Below are 12,100 nucleotides of genomic sequence, written 5' to 3'. Positions count from 1 at the left end.
AACTATTTAATACTTCTATGTAAACGTTATAATATGAAAAAAACTTAATTGTTTGTAATGAAAATAAAAAATATTACAAATATATTAATATTATAATATTATACTACATGTTGTTACTTCGATGAATTGAAACAGAATGCTTTTGCCGTTTGCCGGAGGAGGGTTGGTTTTACCATCTTTCCGTTAAGAAGTAACGGGACTTCTTACTTATCTTCCCTTAGCGACAAGCTGTCGCCAAGCCATGCTTGCGTCGTTCCAAAGACGACAGATCCGTCGTCAGGTCATTTAGATTTTAACATAAGCCGCCCCCTTTGAACACCATAAGGGGGTTCAAAAAGCTCAAATGTATAATGTCCAAAAGTCAATATGAAAAACTAAAGTTGATTTTCGTTCGGTAGTACACATAACTTAATAACCGGACGTTTGTATACGCCAGAGTTTGTTTTTAGCGTTACACTGCGCACAATTCCGTCACTGCCGGCATGGATGTCAGTTACTCTACCTAAGATCCATCTAAGAGGTTCCAGTCCATCTTCTTTAACAAGTACTAGGGAACCAATCTTGAGAAGGGAACTGCATTGTTTCTTCCACTTGACGCGTTGCTGAAGAGAAGAGACGTATTCTTTGGACCATCGTGTCCAATAACATTGCACCATTTGCTGCACCCTTTGAAATCTGCTCAACCTGTTTTCCATAACATCTAACAGATTGCGGTCAGGAACTGATGTGAGAAGTGATCCAACCAGAAAATGTGCAGGTGTGAGAGGAAGTAGGTCTGAGGGGTCATTAGACATAGGAAAAAGAGGTCTGGAATTGAGAATTGCTTCAATTTGAATCAAAACAGTGGAAAACTCCTCATAGGAGAGAACCGTATTGCTAATTACTCGTTTAAGATGGTATTTTACCGATTTTACCCCTGCTTCCCAGATACCACCAAAATGAGGTGAACGCGGCGGAATGAATTTCCAATCGATACCCTCAGAAGAGAGTCTGTCATGTATGGCAGAATTGTTAGTCTTGAGAAAGTTGGAAAGTTCATTGTTGGCACCTTTAAATGTGCTCCCGTTATCGGAAAGAATAGAAGCGCATTTACCCCGTCGAGAAGTAAAGCGTCTTAAAGCTGCTATAAAGCATTCCGTAGTCAGACTACTCACAACCTCCAAGTGTATAGCCTTTGTGGCCAGACAAATAAAAAGTGCTACATAACCCTTAATAGTCTTGTAGTTCCTCGTAAGACGGTCCTTTAAAAGAAAAGGTCCAGCATAATCAAGTCCCGAGTGGGTAAAGGGTCGTGAAGGAGTAAGACGTGAAGAAGGTAGATTACCCATTAAATAAGTTTCGAGTTTTGGAGCTGCCTTGAAACATGTGATGCAGTTTCTCACAACCTTTCTAACGACATAGCGTCCATTGAGAGGCCAATATTTCTCTCGCAAGGAAGATAAAAGTAGCTGTGGACCAGCATGCTGTAATTTCATGTGTTCATGCCGTACAAGTATGTCTGTAAAATGATGTTTTTGTGGAATTACGATGGGGTGTTTTCTCTCGTATGAGATGTCAGCGTTGTGAATTCTTCCACCAACTCGAATTATGTCATCTTGATCAAGAAAAGGATTCAGGGTGAGAAGTTTGCTTTTATGATCGACCTTGCCATGTTTTTTGAGATGTGTGAAATCATCAGAAAAAGACTGATTTTGCACAATGCGAATAAGACAAATCAGAGAACAGGCAATTTCTTCACATGTTAAATTGGTGAAGGTTCTTTCTGGCATGGTTAGCCTGGAATTTTTGCAGAAACGTAATATGTAGGCTACAATTCGTTGTAATTTAGTTAAGGAAGAAATTTTGTAAATAATGTCGAGATTCATGCAAATTCTTACGGATAGATTAACAGAAGATCGAAGTTCAGGAATTTTAACCTGTTTGAAGGGTTGATGAGGCCATAAATTTTCAGATAATAAAAGCCATGGAGGGCCATGAAACCATAGATCGGAATTTTGTAGTGCCGTAGGTGAAATACCACGTGATAATAAATCTGCAGGATTTTCCTGTGTGTTTATATATCTCCAGGAATTAGAATTAGTCAACGATTGAATCTGTGAAATCCTGTTCGCAACGAAAGGTTTTAACAAGTTGGGAGATGTATTGATCCATGCTAGAACAATGCTGGAATCACACCAATAAAAAATTTCATCAAAATTAATTTGTAGTGATTGCTTTACTTTGTCCACCAATTCAGATAAGAGTAGGGCTCCAGAAAGTTCAAGTCGGGGAACTGTAAGAATATGTTTCAAAGGAGCTACCCTGGTTTTGGCACAGAGTAAATGACAACTTATATTTCCTTGAGCATCTAAGGAACGAATAAAAATACAAGCACCATATGCTGCAGTAGACGCATCGGAAAATCCATGTAATTGTATGGATGTAAAATTTGAAACAGTAATATATCTAGGGAATTGTAATTTATTAAGATTGACTAATTGGGATTGATAATTTGACCATTTTGTATGAATATCCATGGGTACAACTTCATCCCAGGAAATTTTTAGACGCCATAAGTCTTGTAGAATGATCTTAGCGGTTATTGTAACTGCTGCTAAGAGACCAAGAGGATCAAATATCTTCGAAATTGCAGAAAGAATGTGTCTCTTAGTAATCCTAGAATTGTTTGCAGTAGGTTGAACATTAAAGAAGAAAACGTCTAATTTGGGATTCCAAAAGAGACCCAATGTTTTGACAGTTTCATTGGAACCTATGTCCAAAGGAGTGTTATCTATATTATCGATTTTTAATTCGGTTGAATTTGATTTCCATTTACTTAAATGAAAGCCATGTTTTGAAAGTAATTCAGTGGTTAAAGATTGAATACGTTTAAGTTCGTCTAAGGTGGAAGCACCGGTATGGAGATCGTCCACGTAAAAATCGCGTAAAATGATAGACGAAATATCAGGAAATTTGTCAGAGTAAATGTGAGCTACTTCTTGCACACATCGCGTTGCTAAAAAGCTGGCGGAAGCAGTGCCATAAGTCACAGTATTTAGAGTATAAGTCTCAATAGATGAATTTGGATCAGATCGCCACAATATTTTTTGTAAACAACGCTGATTTTCCTTTATAAGAATTTGTCGATACATTTTAACGATATCAGCAGTTAAAGCAAATTTGTGTTTTCGAAAACGTAAAATAATAGTAAAAAGATCGTCTTGTAGTGTAGGACCTACCATAAGTATATCGTTCAACGAAAAGCCAGTGTCAGTTTTAGCAGATCCGTCAAATACGACACGAATCTTGTTACCTTTGTAAACGCAATGATGAGGAAGAAAGAAGTCTGGATGAGATACTAAATTTGGAGGAAGTTTAGACATATGATTTAATGATGAGTATTCACTGATGAATTGAATGTAATCTGCTTTCAAAGTTGGGTTAGAGTTTAATTTCTTTTCCAAAGAGAAAAAACGTTTGGTAGCTGAAATCTCTGAATTACCAAGATTTGATAGAGGTAACTTTAAAGGAAGAGAGACAATGAATCTGCCTGTAGAATCAAAGGAAGTAGTTTCTTTAAAGTGTTTCTCACATTGAAGTTCTTCTTCAGAAAAGAACTTGGTTCTTGGAAATTCTTCAAGTTCCCAGAATTTCTGTAACTGATTTTCGAGATTTCTGTTGCTAGAAAAGTGACAATTTGTTTTGTTACGAGAAAGAAAAGGTATAGGACCGGATACAATCCAGCCAAGCTTGGTTTTGTGTAAAGTTGGTTGACCATGTGATAGCTTAATTTGACCAACGCATAAGAGATCCCAAAATGTGTCTGCACCGATTAAAATGTCTATAGGAGACGAAACGTTAAAGTGTGGATCGGCTAATGCAACATTAGAGGGAATGTTTAGAGATTCCCTGTTTAGTGTGACTGAAGGCAGTCTTCCAGTTATTTCAGGCATCACTAAACAAGAAATTGAACGTGTGAAGTTGATTGTATTTGATTTGAAGGTAAGAGAAGTTTTAAGATGAACCACAGAATTTGTTTGATTTATGCCATAAACAGAAAAATCAATTGGAGTTGTGGGTAATTTTAAAGTATTAAGTAACCGTTGAGTAATGAAATTACTTTCCGAACCACTATCCAACAGTGCACGAGCTTCATGCATGTTGCCTTTGGAGTCAAAGACCTTAATTAAAACAGTAGACAGTAAAATTTGCGACGAACTAGCAAAATGGTTGTGAGTTGTTAAGGAGTTTGTAGTTTGATTAGAAGGTGTTTGAGAAGATGATGCTTCCAAATTTGGAGTGTTCTGAATAGAATTATGAAAATGCAAAAGCGTATGATGAGGTTTGCCACATTTGCGACAGCCAGAAGATTTGCAGTTTTTAGTAGGATGTCCAGAACGTAAACAATTGATGCAAAGTTTTAAACGTTTTGCTTCGTTTAAGCGAGAGGTTGGCTGCAATTTGCTAAAATTAGGACACGAATAAATAAGATGATTTTGTGAACATAATGAACAATTTAAAGTGTTGCTGTTATTGTTCGTAGATACAAAAGATTTTGCTTTGGTGCGGAGTTTATCATCGTGATTATTAAGAGATTCCAGAACTCTACATTTTCCTTTTAAGAATTCTGTGAGCTCACTTAATGTGGGTAAATTTGTAGCGTTATCTTTCAACGATTGTTCCCATTCGCGGTGAGATGTGTTGTCCAATTTTGTAGTGACTAAGTAGATAATAAGAGGATCCCAACCAGTAATGTCTATTTGTAAAGATTCAAGAGATCGTAGATGTCGTTGTAAACCGTCTAATAAGGCTCGCAAATCATTATGTGAGTTTCTAGAAATGTTGGGTAAATTGAAGAGCTTTTTGATGTGGTTATTAACCAGAAGTGGTTTATTTTCAAACCTTTCCCTTAAAAGTGACCATGCTGTGGCATATGTTGCATCAGAAATATCTAAATTGCGTATTGTATCTGCAGCAATGCCCTTTAAGGATAGTCTCAAATAGTGAAATTTTTGTATGTTCGAAAGTTCGGAATTTGTGTGGATGATAGAGTTGAAAGTGTCTCGAAAAAATAACCAGGTGTCGTAGTCGCCTTCAAACGAAGGTAAATTAATGGTAGGTAAACGTATATTTTGTTGAGAAATGTTACCTTCACTTGTGGAAGGTGTAGATGATTGGAATATCTGACCAGCAGGAGGAGTCGAAAGTTTGGCAAGAAGTTCTCTAGCTAGGCCAGTGATAGAAAAGAATGGATTTTCAAAAGATGCTCGTTCCTTGTCATGAATAGTGGATGCATTTGTAGTATAGTTTGGGTCAGCAGCCTCAATAATTGATTGAACATTATCAAAATCGTCATAGAGCTTCTCAACTTTCTCAAGGCGTAACTGTAAATCCCTAAAGTTAATTTCAGTTGCAGGTAACTCTTTGACAGAGTTAAAATAATTCGAGAAACGAGTTAAAGTGCCCTTAATTGAAGTGCGTTTAATTTTAGCATTATCAGCAGCTTCAGCCATAGTGACAAGTAAATTTATTAAAAGTAAAATAAGTAAGGTACAATGTTAAGTATTATAACTTGTGTGTTAAATGAAAATGTAACTAAATGTAAATTTTTTGTGCTTAAAAAATATAAAATAATAAAATTGCTGTAATAAAATAGCACAGAAAATGTGTAAATGATTAAAGTGATTTAGATGTAGCTTTATTTAGTTATAAAGCGTGCCCGAATCGTTGGAAAGCCGAATCGGTTGGTAAATAGTACCCAGAAGTTGTAAATTAAGAAAATATGTCAAATATATCCAGAAAGGATGTAGAAATGACGATAAGGTGTGATTACGATTACGCAAATGACGAACCGTATTGGTTATAGAACCCAAAAGTGTAAATTATAGCAAATTATAGTAAATACATCCAAATAGGACGTAAAAATATATATGTTCAGTGATGTAGTGTAAGAATGCAGAAATTATTTAAAAACAAATCAAATTAGTTATTTTTAAATGTAAAATAAGGAATAAAACCCTGTAATAGTACACCACCGCGTTTACACCAAGTAAAATAATCAAATAAATGTTTCGTATGTTGTACAAAATAGTGAGTAATAACAAACAATTAAGATAGAAGTAGTTTTCCACCGAATTGAAACAAATCAAATGTAAATCTCATGTGAAAATGTAAAAAATGAAATAAAGGTAAAAGGAAAAGCACTAACCTTTGATATTTCGTATTTCCAAAGCAGCAAGCATCCAAATCGAAGGACCAGTATGTTGTGTAACTGTTCAGTGGAAAACGGAAATCTTGAATTCTTCCAGTTACTTGTTGCTAAATATTATTTGGACTTCCCGTGGTTTTAGTAAGGAACACAAGACCGTAAATTAAACTATTTAATACTTCTATGTAAACGTTATAATATGAAAAAAACTTAATTGTTTGTAATGAAAAATAAAAAATATTACAAATATATTAATATTATAATATTATACTACATGTTGTTACTTCGATGAATTGAAACAGAATGCTTTTGCCGTTTGCCGGAGGAGGGTTGGTTTTACCATCTTTCCGTTAAGAAGTAACGGGACTTCTTACTTATCTTCCCTTAGCGACAAGCTGTCGCCAAGCCATGCTTGCGTCGTTCCAAAGACGACAGATCCGTCGTCAGGTCATTTAGATTTTAACAACAAAATAAAAATAATGTTTGATGTGTTTAAACACAAACACTATACACACTTACTATGTTCTTCTCGTTTTTTTTTTGTTTTTGGTTTTTTTTATGCTGATGTTCTTATTAAACTATTAGAAAATATTATTCGCTGTCTAAACCTGAAGATGCAGTGCTGCTATCGCTGAAATTATCTTCACCACCTGGTGTAATTATAATTGGCTCTAGTAAAACTTTGATATGAGTGTCAAGTTCCCACATACGATGTTCTTCTTTAATTATGTGGCCTATACATTTAGCCCATTTCTCTGGAGTTACATGAAGGATTGCTTGAATCAAAAGTTTCTTAATTTCGTTTAATTTGAACGTTTTGTTATTGCGTGCTACTTCTCCTTTCACTTGCTCCCAGATAAGTTCAATGGGATTAAGTTCGCAATGATAAGGTGGTAGACGCAGAACTTTGACACCATAATCTTTTGCAGTTTCATCTACAGCATATTTAAGATATTCAATTTTCCTTAACCGTGCAATGTCAAGTAGCTAAATTTTGAGCATTGATTCTTCGTATGCAATCCCCTTTTCTGTAAGCCATTCTTGAATCCCCTCTTTCAATTTCTTTAATAATCACCTGTTTTTTTCGACTCAAATTGAAGAAAACCATCATCAAGAAACCCTGTATCACTTCCTATATGGGTGACGATTAAACGCCGTCCCTTTCCTGATGCAGCTTTTAATCCTGTATATCAGCCTTCTATAAATGCTTCACGTTTACTTTTGACATTTAAATCTTGCCAAACTTTTCCAACTGTATGACCTTTTCCAACCTTGGTTAATCCAGGTTTCATCCAAATAACATATTTTGCGTCCAGTGCTGCGAATTTTGCGTATTTCTTCTAAATATTTTCTTCTCCGCACAATAATTTTATTTTTTTCTAATAGCATACTTTTTCTGTTGAGTTTTACATATCGAAAGTTCATTTCACGCATGGTCCTGGTTAAGACTCTACGAGATATCTTGGGTAAGGAGTCATCGTTTTCGAGCTCTTGAGAAATATTTTTCAGTGTTGGAATTTCACTCCGAAAATAAAATGAATGAATTTTTCGACGTATAATATTCCTTGTCTCGTCATCCAAAACAATGCTTTTCCTACCTCTAGTTTTACCTTTTTCTTGCTTTTTATTTTCCGATGTATTTTTAAGTACACGATAAATACAGCTAACGGATACTTTTGTTAAACTGCTACAAATGTCGACCGCTTGGCTAACATTTAATTCCATTTTTCTGCCGACAATTCCTTCATAAACGTTTCGTATTATTACCTTCTCTTCGGACGTTAACATTTTCCGTCTCTTTTGCGGCATTTCATTTTTGGAATCAACATCAGAATTTTGCAGTCTTCTCTTGGAACAACTCGGTTTTTCGTCCAACTCCGATAAAACTCAAACCAAATAATCACAGAATATAACTAAACATTTACTATAAAACGACAAACTAGTAACACTCGTATTATCAATAACACGTTTTATCAATAACACAAACTTATCGCATAATATACCCTACTCTCAGTTACGTCAATGTAAATAACCTATTGTTGATGGGCACTCGCATGACAAAAACTAGTTTGACGGCTTTCTATGGATCTGAATTGAAACGGAATTCCGTCGCTAATTCCAAAGTTGCCAAACGATTGAAAAATATTGTTTTAAAATATCGATTTTTATTTTATAAATTTAAATATGTAACGAAACGGAACATATAAATAAAATTTATTTCATTACAATTTTGTGCTTAATTTTTACTATTGAAAAGATCAGGTTTTTTTGTATTTTTATGACGGTAATAATCACTGCATGGAAGAATACAGGTTTTGTATGACCATAATTACTACTTGTGAACAAGAATTGGCTACACTGTACAACAACTTCTGGTCAAGTCTACTATAGAGAAGCACAAATAAATATACTACTTTATATATTCTGTAATTTCTTATGAGGAAACGCAAATTGCAATCGAGAAAACAGGCAGTTTTCGAGGGCCGCTGTGTACATTTAAATTTGAGGATATTCGGCGTTTAAACTATGATATCACTCTTCTAAATTGAGGGTTTCTACTATAGTTATATCATTATTCAAAAAAAAAGTTAATAACATTTATAAATTACTGCAAAAATAAGGGTTTTTTGCAATTATCTCAGTCAATTGTTTACACTTTTTCATTGTGTATGATTGTTAAAAAAAACAAAGCAAAATTAGTTGTACGTCTTCAAGGATTTAGAATCATCTATCCTTCATATACCCCTTTGAACTTTCAAAAACCCGAATAAGATTTTTACGTGAAATCGATGATTTTTTCACAGATTGACTGGGGTATAAGAATTACTAGGAATCATAGTATTATTTCTATTAAAATCTGTTCATTTCTGTTACCTTTATTCTGGAAATCTAGAGCTCTTATTATATTTTAGAGATCTAGAGCACATTTTCAGCAATACAAATAGTTTTTTGAAAATAATTACTGAATTTCCTATACACTATGTTATGTTTATTATAATCCTATATAATATGAAGATTTTAATTGTATTACTATGTTTATTATAATCCTATCTATAAAGGAACGTTCAAATGTTATTACTTTTAGAAAGTGAAAAACACTTATCCACAATTCCTACCATTTATATGAACTGACGTATGAGATACGTATATTTTATGTGATAGCAAGTATTGATACTGCCAAAAACCATTTAAATAACATCCACACAGAGTCGCTGAGTTCCCTGTCCTCCGAAAGCCGAATTCGTTGACCCCGCTTGCTGGGGGCCCATCCATAACCAACTCGACGCAGTGCATCGGACTCCACAAAAAACGCCGAAAATTGTTCTCGGGCATGTCGTTATAGGCCCATATAAAGGCGCTACTACGATGGTTTTTACTACAGATCAGAGTCGGACGCAACATTTAAACCGTTTTTTTTATTGGGGCAACAATTAGCGTGTGTCGTTTGCATTAATTTTTATTTCCTTTTTTCCTTTATAAAGACTGTCTATAATTTGTATGTTTTTAACTACTACATATGAGGGTAAGGACCTAGTAAAAATTTACTAATTTACTAGGTTATATCGTGGTTATATTCATTGAATAATAAAAAATTACTTCTTCTTCTTCTTTTTATGTAGACATGTCTGTTTTTTAATGATTTGTTGTCATTCGGCTTATATGATCGTTCCATTCTACTATTCTATTTCTTACCCAGTTTTTAATGTTCTCCACCTTGCACCTACGTCGTATATCTGTACTTCTAGCTCTGTCCCATAATGTCTTACCATCAATTTATCTCAGTGTTTTCATCTCTGTTGTTTCTAACATCCTTTTTGTCCTCTCTGTGTCAGTTTTGTAAATTCTGCCTTTCATTTCTTTGTAATTTTGCTGTTGTAACCATGCGTTTTGTCTTTTGTGGGGAAATTAAGATGTTAAATTTTCTGGCGGTTATATTAAATTAGTGCAGCATACGTTGTAAATCGTCTTAACTTTGAGAGAGTAGTATTGCGTCGTCTGCTTAGCAGATTATTTTAAGTTGTTTTTCTCCCATTTGGTATCCTTTTTTAATTCTAACTTTTTTTATTATTTCATCCACAATCAGGTTGAACAATAGAGGACTCAGGGAATCTCCCTGTCTTATTCCATTGCCAGCTTCAATAGGGTCGGTTAGTTCTTCTTCCACTTTGACTTTTATTGTGATCTTTTGGTAAATATTTTTGATCGTTATAAAAAATTACGAAATGGCAAAATAACTTCATCCTAAAAGTTGACGCAGATTACTAAATAACTACACGCCAGTAAGCCTTCTGTCTAAAATCTATAAATTACGTACAAAGATTATCCGAAACAGATTAAAATATAAACTCGAATTCTACCAACCAGTCGGATAGGCTGCATTCAGAAAGGAATGCGGCACCTGTGAAAACTTTCTATCAATCAAAATCCCTATCGAAAAGATGAAAGATTACAACCTACTGGTAAATATGATTTTTAAGTCGATTCGCTAATCCCAGTACAAACTGTCTAGTGAATTTAGTAATTATTTTTTGCGAAATTAGTTATATTTTGACAGACTAGAAGGGCTGAAAGATACTATACAATCAAGCACACGTGCTCATAACCAAAATTAAATTTATTGTTTATGAGTTTATTTAACTATTAAACTATTTAAATACAAATATTGTTTGTAGCAAGTCAAAAAAAAAATACGTAGTATATAAAAAAGGAACATAAAACGTAACTTAAATATATTCAAAGAACACATATTAAACAGAAAAAGATTTATGGCAAAGTCAGGGTAAGCAGTTCAGTGGATGTTCTGCAATGAGTCATATATTCTTGTGAGCAGTAAAAACAATGTTTCAGAAGATATTTTTTTATAACTTTTTCGAAACTATTACACCTTAGCTGTTGGTACACTTTTTGGTAAAATATTGTAATAGTTATAATTAAGGCAATTTTTATCTGAAAGACGTAATCTACAGCGATTTGTTCGTAAGTAGTGACAGTTTCGCATACTGTGAAAGTGAACATCAGACTGCTTTATTAAATGGGCCCGTTTTCTGTGAATTTCAGTCAGAACTCGAAATATCAACAGAGTAGGTAGCGGCATAATTTTGAATTTGATAAAGAAAGGTGGGCAGTGTTCTAGATAGCTTTCTTTTGCGTTCTAAAAATTTGAAGTGCATTTGTTGAATTTCCCCATATGATTACACCATAGATGACCATAGTTTAGGTGAGAGTGGAATAAAGAAAAATATGTCATTTTTAATGTTTCAAAGTTGACAACCCTTGCTAGTTGGCGAATAACAAATAATGAACTTGATAGCTTTTTCTTTAGTTGTGAGATATGAGCCGACCAGTTCAGTTTATTATTTACGGTTATTCCCAATAGTTTAACAGTAGCTTTGTTATCTGGATCATTACGCAAATTACTTGCAGATATAACCAAATTTTGCGTTTTATCAGAGTTAAGATTTAGTTTGTTTGCAGCAAACCATGTGCTAGATTTAGTAGTAACTACCTCATAAGACATTTTTAAATCATCATTATTTTTTCCTGATATAATGTATTTACTGTTTAAATGGGAATAAGGCACAATTAAAGGTTAAAATAAGTTTATTGACGTTTCAATTTCCACTTCGGAAATCGTTCCTAATACAACGATTTCCGAACGAGAAATTCAAACTTTATTTTGACTTGTGCCACTTTTGCATATCAACATTTTGTCTTTCAAGACTAATTAACGCAAAGACAAAACTGGCATTTTTTTTTGTTATTCCTATCAACTAAAATAAAGGTTCAATTAAGAATATTATAAGTTACTAGAATGAGAAAATGTGTTTATTAACAACTATAAGAAGAACGAAATAAAGAAAGTATATATTAATAATAATAGGAAAAGTTATGATTATCAATGCTTTAAATGTC

General features: G+C 34.0%; 1 protein-coding gene across 1 annotated transcript; it reads right to left on the bottom strand.

Moving 5' to 3' along the window:
- Positions 1-374: 374 nt before the first annotated feature.
- Positions 375-5,492, bottom strand: LOC140435681 (uncharacterized). Its single transcript, XM_072524402.1, has one exon. It carries the CDS (start codon positions 5,490-5,492, stop codon positions 375-377), a length of 5,118 nt encoding a protein of 1,705 aa, XP_072380503.1.
- Positions 5,493-12,100: the final 6,608 nt, after the last annotated feature.

The sequence above is a fragment of the Diabrotica undecimpunctata genome, chromosome 3, assembly GCF_040954645.1.
Source record: "Diabrotica undecimpunctata isolate CICGRU chromosome 3, icDiaUnde3, whole genome shotgun sequence".
Lineage (NCBI taxonomy): Eukaryota > Metazoa > Arthropoda > Insecta > Coleoptera > Chrysomelidae > Diabrotica > Diabrotica undecimpunctata.
This window is presented reverse-complemented; position numbering and strand designations above follow the sequence as displayed.

What these genes read in the sequence shown, in the direction of transcription:
- LOC140435681 (XM_072524402.1), bottom strand. Translation starts at nt 5,492, where the DNA reads ATGGCTGAAGCTGCTGATAATGCTAAAATTAAACGCACTTCAATTAAG.